Source organism: Malassezia pachydermatis (assembly GCF_001278385.1).
Source record: "Malassezia pachydermatis strain CBS 1879 chromosome Unknown scaffold6, whole genome shotgun sequence".
NCBI classification, from domain to species: domain Eukaryota; kingdom Fungi; phylum Basidiomycota; class Malasseziomycetes; order Malasseziales; family Malasseziaceae; genus Malassezia; species Malassezia pachydermatis.
The window spans coordinates 393943-406284 of NW_017253143.1; the positions used below are offsets into that span (position 1 = coordinate 393943).

The window sequence follows — 12342 nt, forward strand, 5'->3', positions numbered from 1 at the left end:
TATGAGACTACCAAAGTATCACCAGAGTCTACAACGGAGAAGGATTGCGCACCGTCAGACGCTGCGGTGTCGAAGCCGCATCCACGGCCTCACTCACACCTGAATGCGACCAATCAGACGCAGGGTTGAAGACCTCGGTGTATGGCTGCAGACTGTCAGGTCGCGACGCAGGCACCATCGACTGCGTCGAAGGCGCAGCTTCAGTGGTGGTGTGCGTTGCAGGGAACCACGCACTGGAGAGGGCGGGTGGATCCCAATCGCCATGACCTTGCGTACTAGCGGCCTCTCCCTCGCCAAAGGTCGGCATAGGACGTGGCGGAAGATCCGTTTTGGTAGAGACGTTCTCCGTGAATGTAATTGGGTTCTTGGAATCCGACACATTCACGTGTGTTGAGCCAGCAGAGTACGCAGGTGCCAAATCGGTCGTGGTGGGTGGGGCCAGTCTCGACGCTTCCGGCTGGTCTGTCGACAGCGATGGCAATGGCGCTTCGCTTGCAGCTTCCTCCGGTTGAGCCGTGGCAGGCATTGAGGAGATGGCAGGTGCATAATACGTCTCATGCGTTATCTCACTAGCCGCAGGCTGGTATTCAGATGCACCAGACGAGAATGACACACGGGGTTGCTCAGCTGGGGCGGCGTACGATACAGGCGCATACCCCGTGTTTGAGGCATCTCGAAAGGCATCGCCTGACGAGTACACAGACGGGTTCTCGGCATAGTCTCCTGTCGAGTGGGGTTGCATGCCGGCCGAAGCTGTATCGTAGGTATACGGCAGGTAGCTGCCGTGCGCATACGTCGACTCTCCACCGTGCGCCGACCCAGAGGCTGCGGCAGTGGCAGCGGTAGCGCCCGCTGCCATAGGAGCAGAGTTAGCGTGCTCAGGAGCAGCAGCATGAACATACGGATCCTCGACCATGCTGGCCATATGGTCAGGCTGATGATATCCTATGTTGTAGTAAGGCTGCGCACCATCTTCGGGGGCACGTGGATGCGTCGTAGTGCCATCGTACGGCATCAGGTCGTCGTCATCGTCATCAAACGGACGACGTGTCGTAGCTTCCGCTGCAGAAGCCGCTGCGACGACATCAGCATCCATACGCTTCGTTTTGCGACGTCGCCAGAAGAGCCAGGTAGCCAGGCCCAGTAGCGCCACTGCAACGATACCCACCGCAGCAAAGGTACCACCCACAGCGCCACCGTCGTTCCAGTACCCAGTATCTTCTGTCTTGCGATTCCCTGGAGCGAGTGTAGCTGAAAAGACTTGAGTCCGTGTAGAAGTAACGGGATGACCGTTGATCGTCAAGACAACCACGTTGGTCGACGTAGATGGGGCACCCGACGTAATGTTGGCCGAGTTGGGCGCAGCTGTGCTGCTAGATGCGCTTGTAGGTACGCCACCTGCGGCACCATCAGAAGGAGAAGCGCTTGAGCTGGCTGACGAAGGAGTGCCATTAGAATCATTGCTGCTGCTAGCACCGCTGCCGCCCGCAGCGCCGCCTGTACTGCTGCTTCCAGCATTGCTGCTAGGGCTGGCGGCGCTACTGCTAGGCCCATTACCGCCATTCGATGAGCTAGTAGGGCCGCTCGCCTCAGAAGAACCTTGGCTGCCACCACCAGCAGCTGAACTACTAGCCCCAGTGTTGTCTGCACTGCGGGAGCTACTGTTCCCATTCCCGCCACCGGCACCACCACCGCTACCACGAGTGCGACTGTTGTTGTCGTTGCTGCTGCTGCTGCTGCTGCTGCTGCCGTTATCTCCATCATTATTGTTGTTATTGGAGCTGCTAGTATTACTGCCACCGCCGCCGTTGTTGTTGTTGTTGTTGTTGTTGTTGTTGTTGTTGTCATTGCTGGTTGGGCCGGCACTAGAGCTCCTCGCATTATCGGATCGTGATCGGCTAGAGGACCCTTGACTGTCGCCAGTCGAGTCGTTGGAAGACGAGGTGGACTCCCCCCGCGCAGAACTTGAAATAGAATCCATAGAGGTGGGAGAAGACGAGGAAGAAGAACGAGAGGAACTAGAACGAGAGGAACTAGAACGAGAGGAAGAAAGAGAACTAGGACTGTTGGAGCTAGCCAACGAGCTCGTCGATGTTTGTGTGGATGACACTGTTTATAGAAGGCACGCTAAATGCCAGAACACAAAAGACAAACAAACAAAAAACGCAGAGCGAGAATATAGAGCAAGCAGTGTATAGATCCACGTAGGTGGGAAAATTAAGAAGGTATGTTCCACCGTTAGATCAAGGAGTCTCAGGTCAAGGGACAGGTGCGCTGAGGAGTAAAGAAAGTCTTCTTGATACTCTCAGCTAAGCGCACATCCCTCACGACGGACGTAGCAATGAGATGAAACCTGAGCACTGCCCCTAAACACATTCTCCCCCGCGCGCGGAGCAAATACCCCTTCAGTTTTGCCTGTGCCACGTGAAGAATGAAAAGACACGGGCGCGATCAGGTCGTGTAAAGCATACCTACGTGGAGGCCATTCTAAATTAGGCAACCGCCCAAGCTCCACAACTTTGTCCATGACACGCGAGGGAGCCATGGCATTGGAAATAATCTATCGCCGCTTATACAAACAAGGTTTTAGGACTGACGCACCTCGACGAACAAGCTCTTCGCGCGCCAGCTTTGCCTGATCCGCGTTTTCAACAGACGATACAAGCGCAGCGGGTGCGAGCGTGGTATCCAGTGCATCTTGCGTCGACAATGTGCTCTTTTGTTGGACCACTTTGCTAAATTTAAACAGAGCAAAATGTGTATTGTTGGTGGTGTCATGCCAATCCAAATGGAACCCCATCGCCTCAACAAGAGTTGTAAAATCCGTCGTGTCACCGGTGGCACCTAGACGACTCGTTACTTCTGCAATGACCAATTCACCATGTGGCTTCAAAATGCGCCATGCTTCTGTAATCATATCCACCCAGTTCGTCCCCATTAGACTAAGACAGAATACAACAATGTCAACCATAGCGGGCGAGGTGGGAGGTGAGGCATCCCATACCAAGCCCAAGGGCGCCAAGTAGCCCGGCAAAGGAATAGATCCAATGGCTGCCACATCTAGACCGCGCACCCACCCATCAGGCGTGTCAACCAAATCATAGCTAAGAACATGGAAGCCTTTTGGTACCAATGTCTTCGCCAAACCAGCTTCACCCGCCCCCATATCCACGAGCAAGGCACCAGGAAGAGACGAAGCACGAACGTGGTACTTCTTTTTCTTGTCCGTGGTGGGCAGCACCAGCTCACAAATTTTGTCCACAGGATTCTTGGGCCATTTACGCACTTGTTGTCGGAAACCTGCATGGTATTCATCAAACATTTGCGGCTCCTTTTGCATAAAGGCAAGAGCATCATGTGAATCATGGGTATATAGACGCTCATTAATGGAACGGAAGCGGGCACCTTGCAAACTGGCGAGCATAGACGATTGCAAGGACGTAAGAGGCGTTTCATTCTTCTCGCTAGGCGCCACTGGGCTGGGACCAGGTGCCGTGACAGAGGGTTTGGCTACAGGTCCATGCAAAGGAGTGGAGGAAGGGGCAGGTTCGTCTGCGGTGGCATCTTCCTTTGGAGTAGCAGGGGCAGCCGCTTGTTCGCGTTGACGTTTGTTCCACTTTTTCCGCTGCGATTTGCTCATGGTTGAGAAATCAGGCTGATCGCCTGAGGATACAGGCACTGGAGCGGCTTTGGCTTGCGCTGCCTTGATTTTGGCCTCAGCTACAGCAAAGACATCCGGTCCACGGTTCGCACGTCGTCGGCTCTTAGTCTGACGCACATCTGACTCTTCGGTTTCATTGTCGTCGTTAGGGCTGCCGTCTGTGCGTTTTGGCGTCTGGCCGACTTCAGTGTCACGGCGACGCTTTGAACCAGATGTAGCTCCTAGTTTAGCACGTAGCTTCTGGTCGGTCGCAGAAAAGGTAGGCTGGACAGGGGCCTCAGCACCCACACCCAGGGTAGCTGATCGTCGTGTGGTGGACACAGCCGTAGCGTCTGAGGTCTTTGACGTTGAAGGCGAGGATGCAGGCAAACGTGATAAAATTTGTCCTGCTAGAGATGAGCGTTGCAGCTGTAACTGCTGCTGCAGTGCTCCTAGGTCGACCGATTCTTCCATCGTGTCGACGCCTAAATGGAGTGGCAGGGACAGGACGACCGAAAAAATGGAGAGACACAGGTGGCTCGACCGGCGCTTGGGTTTAGTCAGCGCACACCGTTCGTCGGGGGTCGGTGTTGTGAGGCCAGGCGCGTCGTGCCTTTCTTTGGCAGCTGACTGACCTACCTGATGGAGTCCGACGAGCGCGTGCCTAGTGCAGCTGAGGAAGCTGTGCAGCACGAGGAGACGGTACCTACGTCAATAGAACAGGAGGAATCTGTGTCAGCTCGTGATCAGCAGGCAGAGCCAGCTTCGTCTCTGTTGGTGGATGTAGAGGAGGAACAGGCGGAGACTTGGTCTGCTTCTGTGCCATCCCGCCCACTGCAGCGAGGGAATGAACTCAACGCCCTGCTGGATATGGAAACTGCGGAGCCTCAAATTTCGCAGGAGGAGGCCTTGTCGGGCCTTGCGGATGATGTTAAAGATACACCGACAGCCTCGGAGCGCACAGAGGAAGGGGAAGAGGCTACCGTCGATGTGGTCTCAGGGCACGACGATATAGCCCCTAAAGAGGGCACAAACAATGACCTCACAGAATCTACACCGGCTGAGCCTATCGCCAAAGCAGCAGATGCCGAGGTACCTGCGGTCTCTGCCGGCATAGAGGAACGTGAAGAAAAGTCTGCAGAGCCACCTGCGCAAGTCTTGGATGAGCCGCTAGAACAGCAAACCACAGGACATGAAGTGGAAGATTTAGTGGAAACACAGGTCGACGATACACCGAAGGAACATGCTTTGGAATCTGAACCGGCTCCGCTGCCCGAAGACGAGCCTGTAAGTGAGACACAAGAGTCGGCTCTGTCACCCAGGATGCAAGAGGAAGAGACGGCATCCTCCGAGAAAGTGGAAGCGCATACAGAACCGACAGGTGCGCCTGACACCGGCAAGGTAGAAGAAGAGCGCGGCCTTCCGCCTGATGTGCCTGCGAAATCGGTGCTCCCTGCATCGGTGCCGATCACGCAAGCTGACGTCCCAGAGATTCCACGTACGGTGCCAACGGATATGGAAGAAGAAGAAGTGCCCCGTGCTACACCGATGCCACTGCCGACAACGGAGACGCAAGATGTGGATGTCAATGCCGATGAATCACTAGCGCCGCCTGTGCCGCCCAAAGTGAGTATGCAAACGGAAGCTGTAACGAGTGACCGGGTGATGCACCATTCGGCGTCTTCAGCAAAGAGTTTGAGCCGCGGTAGCGCTGTGTTTGTTGTGTCAGCCCTAGATGCCCTTGCTACGTCCAAAGAGGCTCGGCGTAGCAAAGGCTTGAAGGAAAGTGTGCAAACAGCGCTCGATATGGTCAAGGCAGCTACCGCGCCAGATACGCCGGTGGGTGCGACCAATGTGCTTGACCCACGTGTGGTGTTTGAGCCGCTACGCCTGGCATGTGAATCGAAGAATGTCGGTCTACAAACAACGGCTTTGGACTGCATTGCAAAACTGGTTAGTTACGCCTTCTTTGCCTACGACGAGACGGCCGAAGCCGCGCCGAATGCGGCATTGGCCGACCTGGTTGTGGAGACGGTATGCGACTGCTTTGACGACCAGATTGATGAGCGCGTCTCTGTGCAAATTGTCAAGGCGCTGCTCGCCTGTGTCCTCTCGACCAGCATCCGTGTGCATCAATCGAGCTTGCTACGTGCTGTGCGTACTGTGTACAATGTATACCTAATGAGTCGCGTCGTAGCGCACCAAGCGATTGCGCAGGGCGCTTTGGGGCAAATGGTAAGCTACGTGTTTAGTCGAGTGCCGCGTACGGGCACTTCGTCGGATACGGCGGAGCCGGTACCGCTGGGCAACGAGCCTGTGACGCTGCAGATGATTGAGTCGCGTCACTCGCTGGATGGAGGCGACCGCGAAGAAACAGCACCGATTGATGCGCCGGACCTGCTTGTAAAGGATGCTTTCCTCGTTTTGCGTGCGCTGTGCAAGCTCAGTATGAAGCCCCTAAGCTCGGAAAGCGAACGTGACCTGAAATCCTACTCTATGAGGTCCAAGTTGTTGGCGTTGCGCACAGTCCGAAGTGTCTTGCAACAACACATGGATGTGTTTACCAATGCCAGTGTCCAAATTTACAGCACGACGACAGGCGAGCAGACAACATTTGTGCAGGCTGTAAAGCAGTACTTGTGCCTATGCTTGAGCCGTAACGCAGTCAGCAGTGTATTGGCTGTCTTTGAAGAAAGTTGTGAGATTTTCTGGCTTGTGCTAGCTGGCATGCGTAACAAAATGAAGAAGGAAATTGAAGTTCTTATGAACGAGATATACTTGCCGATCCTGGAGATGCGCAGCAGCCCCGCACAGCAAAAGTCTGTGTTGCTAGGTATCCTGAACCGACTGTGCCGCGATCCGCAAGCTTTGGTGGAAATTTACTTGAACTACGACTGTGACCGCACCGCGTTAGAAAACCTGTACGAGCGCCTAATGAATGTGATTTCGCGACTGGCACAGACGCCATCAGCGCACGAGGTCACACCGGTGCCTGACGAGAAGGAGGCTGATACACTAGAGGTGCGTCTCAAACGCCAAAGCCTGGAAGGGCTGTGCAGTGTGCTCCACTCGCTGGTGGCGTGGATGGGGCGGTGGGATGAGACGGTGGCGGCCGATGAGGCTGTGACAGCTGAAGATGAGGACGCCACGTCATCAACAAGTGCCTCTGCAGCAACGTCAGCGATGCCCAGTGCTTCTGCCTCTGTAGCGGCCGAGGCCTTAGCCGCCGATGATGATCCAGGCCGCTTCGAAAATGCCAAGCAACGCAAGACTATCCTCTTGGAAGCCATTCGTCAGTTTAACTACAAGCCTAAGCGCGGTATCCAGCAACTTGTGGATAATGGCTTTATTCGCAACAAAGACCCGCAGGCGATTGCGCGCTTCCTTTTCTATGCGGATGGCCTGAGCAAGCGGTCCATCGGTGAGTACCTCGGTGAAGGCGAGCCGGAGAATATTGCTGCGATGCATGCTTTTGTGGACCTGATGGAGTTCCGCGATATGCCATTGACGACGGCGTTGCGTCGGTTCTTGCAAGCGTTCCGTCTGCCTGGTGAGGCACAGAAGATCGATCGGTACATGCTCAAGTTTGCGGAGCGCTACACGGAAGGCAACAAAACGGCCTTTGCTAATGCCGATACAGCGTACAAGCTTGCCTACTCGGTTATTATGCTCAATACGGATGCCCACAATCCACAGGTAAAGCATCGTATGACCTTGCAAGACTTTATCAAGAACAATGCAGGCCTGGATGACGATAAAGATTTGCCAGAGCCATACCTGCGAGCCATTTACGATGAGATCCAAAAGAATGAGATTAAGCTGCATGGCGAAGAGACACCGGCAGCGCCGCCGTCCACAGGGCTGGCTGGCGCGATTGCGACAGTGGGTCGTGATTTGCAAGGCGAGGCCTATCGTATGCAGACGCGTGGCATGGCCAATCGCACGGAAGTTTTGTTCCGTACGATGCTTCATGCTCAGCAACGTGCAGGGGCCCAACGTGCCATGTCGGAGCGCTTCTTTAGTGCGTCGCACATGGAGCATGTTAAGCCTATGTTTGAAGTGGCATGGATGTCGTTCCTTGCCGGCATTTCTGCACCGCTGCAGGACACCAACGACCTGGATACGATTCATCGTGCATTGGACGGTTTCAAGGACGCGGTAAAGATTGCCTGCTTCTTCGACCTTGACTTGGAGCGCAATGCATTCATTACCACCCTGGCTAAGTTTACGTTCCTGAACAATCTCAGCGAGATGAAGAGCAAGAATGTGATGGCGATTCAGGCCTTGTTGGACATTGCACATACAGAAGGCAATGTGCTGCAAAGCAGCTGGCGTGAGATTCTTACGTGTGTAAGCCAACTTGAGCGTTTCCAGCTTATCAGTGGAGGTGTGGATGAGCGTATGCTGCCAGAGCTAGGCCGACGACCTCAGAGCGGTGCGTCGCGAGGTGTGCATTTGCCGACGGAGGATGTAGTGCAGGCGGGTGCTTCGAGTGAGATTACCGTCGCAGCAGATCGCGTTTTCTCATCGACACCTCAACTGCATGGAGAGGCCATTGTGGAATTTGTGCAGGCGCTGTGTGACGTGTCGTGGGAGGAAATCCAAAGTTCTGGCATGTCGGACAACCCGCGGCTCTTCTCTCTGCAGAAAGTTGTCGAGATTTCGTACTACAACATGGGTCGTATCCGAATGGAATGGTCGCGCTTATGGGCCATCCTCGGTGAGCACTTCAACCAGGTATGCTGTCATCCCAACCCGGCTGTGAGTGCCTTTGGCCTTGACTCGTTGCGCCAGCTAGCGACCAAGTTTTTCGAAAAGGAAGAGCTGTTGCACTTTTCGTTCCAGAAGGACTTTTTGAAGCCGTTCGAGCACACGATGCGACGCAATGCGGATATGGGGGCCAAGGAAATGGTGCTGCAATGTCTGGAGCAGATGGTGCAGAGCCGCGCAGAGCGTATTCGATCGGGCTGGACCACGATGCTGGGCGTATTTGGCGTCGCTGCGAATGCACCGGAACGCATTGCCTTGTATGCCTTTGACCTTGTACGCCGTGTACATCACGACCACCTCTCCGCGATTCTTGCGAACAACAGCTTTGGCGATTTGTGTGTGTGTATTGCGCACTTCGGCAAAACGTCGAATCAGCGTGTGAGTCTGCCAGCCACAGAGATGCTGCGCACAGTCGTACCTGTGGAAGGGGCTGATGGCAGCAGTACCGATACAACTATCGACAAGGAGGACGAGACGGTGCGCCCTGAATTGTGGCTGCCGATGCTCTTTGCGTTGTACGATATTCTCATGACGGGCGACGACCTGGAAGTGCGCCGTGTGGCGCTCACGTCGCTGTTCACCATCATTACCGAACATGGCGCTTCGTTCTCTGGCGAGTTTTGGGACTCGGTCTGTAATGATGTGTTGTTCCCCATCTTTAATGTGTTGCGCAACCGCTCGGATGTGACGCGCTTCTCGACGCAGGAGGATATGAGTGTATGGCTCTCTACGACGATGATCCAGGCGTTGCGTCAGTTGGTGGCCCTGTGGACCCACTACTTTGAGACGCTGAAGTCGCGGCTGTCTGGCCTGTTGGAACTGCTTTGTGCCTGTATATGCCAAGAGAACGACACATTGGCCCGTATCGGTACAGCCTGTCTGCAGCAGCTCATCGTTGAGAACATGGACTGTATGGACGAGAAGGGCTGGCAACAGATTACCGATGCATTCCTGCGCCTGTTCCGTGCAACGACGGCGTCACAGGTATTTGACCCAGCGCTCTCTGCAGCCGACAATGCGATCCCATCGACAGAGCGTCGGCATGCGTTCAAGCAGATTATCGTCAAATGTGTGCTGCAGCTTCTTCTTATCGAGACGGCCAACGAACTGCTACAGAACGAAGCAGTGTACGAAGCTGTGCCCATTACGCAACTTCTGCGCTTGACAAGTGCATTGGAAGACAGCTATCGCTTCTCACGGCGCTTCAATGCGGATCGAGAACTGCGCACGGCGCTGTGGAAGGTCGGGTTCATGAAGCAGCTGCCCAACCTGCTCAAACAGGAAAGCACCTCCGCCTCGACATTGGTTTATGTGTATATGCGTATGCAACAAGATTCGCGTACCCGCGACGATACCAATCGTCGCGCTGTAAGTGATCGTTTGCTGCCACTGGCGGACGAAATCATTTCTGGGTACCTGCCGTTGGACAACGAGACCCAAGCGCGGAATATTGCCGCATGGACGCCGGTGGTATCGCAAGTGGTGCAAGGCCTAGCCGTGCTCTACGAAACAGATCCTGAGGCGCAAGAAGCAGCGACGCGAACCTTTTACTTGTTGGTCGTGGAATTGCTCGATAAGGTGGCGATGGCTCCTGCGTTAGCGGCACCACTTCGTCGGTATCTCACCGTGGTAGGTACATCACATGGCCTGGTGGATCGCGAAGCCGCTGCCGCTCGTGCGCGTGCGCGTGACGAGGCCCGCGCGCACTTGCTACGCAGCGCGCCGGCGCATCGGGCGGATGCGTCGCACTCAGACCTGCGCCAGGCATCGATGGCCAATGCATCAGTGGAGGTATTGTCGCCGCCTCCATCGGCATAAGTATGGTATACGTAGACTATATCGTATGAATAGCATCAAGGGAAGGAGCGAAAGTACATCGTCACAACGTATTGTACAAAACATCGTCACAATTACGCATACGAGTCAACCAGAGCATCGCGCAGCTCGTTGACCACAGCGCCAGCTTCCTGGCCCTGCAGGCGGAACGTCGATTCAATGACACTCAACTCCGTCGCAGTGGTATCCAATCCAACAAACGCGGCCCAGTCGTTGACCAACAAGCCGGCGCCAATCAAGTCGGAACCACGGTTGACAGTACCAGCGACAAGCGGCACCTGCAGCAACGACGAGAGCTCATCTTGATCCTGCAGCGACGTCTTCGGGTGGACCAATGCACCCTGGTTCGAGAGCGTAGCGTAGGAGCCGACCAACACATTGTCACTGACGGTTAGCGTCCCAATATACATACCCCACAGTCTGGCGGAATACCTCTACCTTGAGCACATCAGCGATGATTTCCTCCGTCTCACGGTCCAGATCAGGATGCACAATCGCAACATAATCTGAAAGTTAGATGGCATCCTCACGTACCATTGCAAGCAATAACATTGCCCAACGCACTAAGACGCTCTTCCACACGCTGGATCGCGACTTCGTCCGGCAGACTATTCCGCAGGTGCTGTAGCTCCTGATCCGTTGTTGTCATGGGAACCAGCAGACCATGGCGGTTACCCACCGTCAAGCGGCCTACCAGGCGCGTGCCAGCAATGGTGCAGTGCACAATCGGCATCAAATCACCCAACTCCGTCTCGAAGGTGGAATAAAAGTTGGCCGAGCCGCCCACGGTCACAAGGCAGTACGAGTTGGTCAAGCGTGCAAACACGCCGATTTCAGAAGAGTTCTCAAATTGGCAACGGACCGCCATGGCAAAGAAGTTGCTAAGTCGGTCAAAGGCAAAAGTAAGAAGCAGAGGTTGTCGCGTTGCCACCACCTGTCCTCTCTCTCGTTCTCTACCCACGTTCGATTTTTTTTTCGCTGACGTAAGCTGACAGCGGTGGTCGGCCCCTCGAGCGCTCGACCCCTTCTAGCCTCGCGCGCATTTCTCGACAACTTCACAGCACCGACATCACCCACCATGGATCGTATGTATAGAGGCATGCTGACATGCGCTAGTCTCAGCTCTTTCGTCGACAGAACAAATGCAGATGCAGCAGATCATCGAGCAGAAGCAGATGAAGGACTTTATGCGTCTGTACTCTGGCCTTGTTGAGCGCTGCTTCCAGGGTTGCGTTAACGACTTTACGTCGCGTGCGCTTACCAGCAAGGAGACCCAATGTGTGTCCTACTGCACACAGAAGTTCTTGAAGCACTCGGAACGCGTGGGCGCCCGCTTCGCCGAGGAAAAGTACGTACGCATGCAAGAAACTTACACGCAGCGCTCGTCTGATGGGCCAACAACCGCAGTAATACGCGTCCCTAGCCATGCAGGCCGTCTGCTCTTCGACTTGGGGACACACACACAATGGTACAATGTCTGTCATAAAATGTCTCTTTGCCCACGAATGTAGCACTGCCTATAAAACCAACCAGACACGCATAGAACGTAGTCCGAGCTTCGCTTGCAGGGTAAAGCGGGGTGGCGTGTCTACACGCAGTCTGTGCAACGTACCTCCACCCACCCTGCTACACTCCCTACGCAACGTACCGACATGACGACACCCGCCCGCCGAAGCCGTGCGCGTGGGGCGCATGTGTTCCGTGATGAGGTAGGTGCGGCGGACAACGAGGCAGCCGACACGTTTGAACTCCAAGAAGAAGCTGGGGCCGTGCAGGCCTTGTCCAATGTTGCGGTAGCAGCAGGCTTTGACCCGTTTACGGCAGGTGAACGAATGTGGATCGCCGCCTCCATATTCATGGTTTTTCTTCTTACCTGTTTTGGTGTATACTTCAGCTTTGGCGTAGCATCCACCTCGTCCTCGGCCTGAGCCGACATACAATGCAGCCTCCATGCGCAAGTGTGTAGTATGCCTATGATCACATCCCCTTGTACTATATGGCTAACGCTCTATGTAGGCGTTTATCGCTCGCTATAGCGTATACATTCTCACGATACCATCGCAACAAAGTGCTACGTTCGCGGCCCAAGCTTGGCA

At 54.9% G+C, this 12342-nt stretch overlaps 5 protein-coding genes across 5 annotated transcripts; 3 read left to right on the forward strand and 2 right to left on the reverse strand.

Moving 5' to 3' along the window:
• Positions 1-28: 28 nt before the first annotated feature.
• Positions 29-4114, reverse strand: Malapachy_0262 (rrna processing protein rrp8; the record flags this gene model as incomplete). The annotated part of the gene is made up of 3 exons (XM_018134791.1): positions 29-1370; positions 1394-1529; positions 2602-4114. The coding sequence occupies 3 exons, from the start codon at positions 4112-4114 to the stop codon at positions 29-31; spliced, it is 2991 nt and encodes a 996-aa protein (XP_017991016.1).
• Positions 4115-4282: 168 nt separating this feature from the next.
• Malapachy_0200 (sec7 guanine nucleotide exchange factor) lies at positions 4283-10228 on the forward strand (the record flags this gene model as incomplete). The annotated part of the gene is made up of 1 exon (XM_018134731.1): positions 4283-10228. One exon carries the CDS (start codon positions 4283-4285, stop codon positions 10226-10228), a length of 5946 nt encoding a protein of 1981 aa, XP_017991179.1.
• A 92-nt stretch (positions 10229-10320) lies between these two features.
• Malapachy_0226 (eukaryotic translation initiation factor 6) lies at positions 10321-11114 on the reverse strand (the record flags this gene model as incomplete). The annotated part of the gene is made up of 3 exons (XM_018134757.1): positions 10321-10630; positions 10659-10752; positions 10781-11114. 3 exons carry the CDS (start codon positions 11112-11114, stop codon positions 10321-10323), a joined length of 738 nt encoding a protein of 245 aa, XP_017991030.1.
• Positions 11115-11324: 210 nt separating this feature from the next.
• Malapachy_0204 (tim9-translocase of the mitochondrial inner membrane) lies at positions 11325-11656 on the forward strand (the record flags this gene model as incomplete). The annotated part of the gene is made up of 3 exons (XM_018134735.1): positions 11325-11331; positions 11363-11594; positions 11626-11656. 3 exons carry the CDS (start codon positions 11325-11327, stop codon positions 11654-11656), a joined length of 270 nt encoding a protein of 89 aa, XP_017991175.1.
• Positions 11657-11898: 242 nt separating this feature from the next.
• Malapachy_0258 (hypothetical protein) lies at positions 11899-12174 on the forward strand (the record flags this gene model as incomplete). Its single annotated transcript, XM_018134787.1, has 1 exon — positions 11899-12174. One exon carries the CDS (start codon positions 11899-11901, stop codon positions 12172-12174), a length of 276 nt encoding a protein of 91 aa, XP_017990962.1.
• Between the last annotated feature and the right edge of the window lie 168 nt (positions 12175-12342).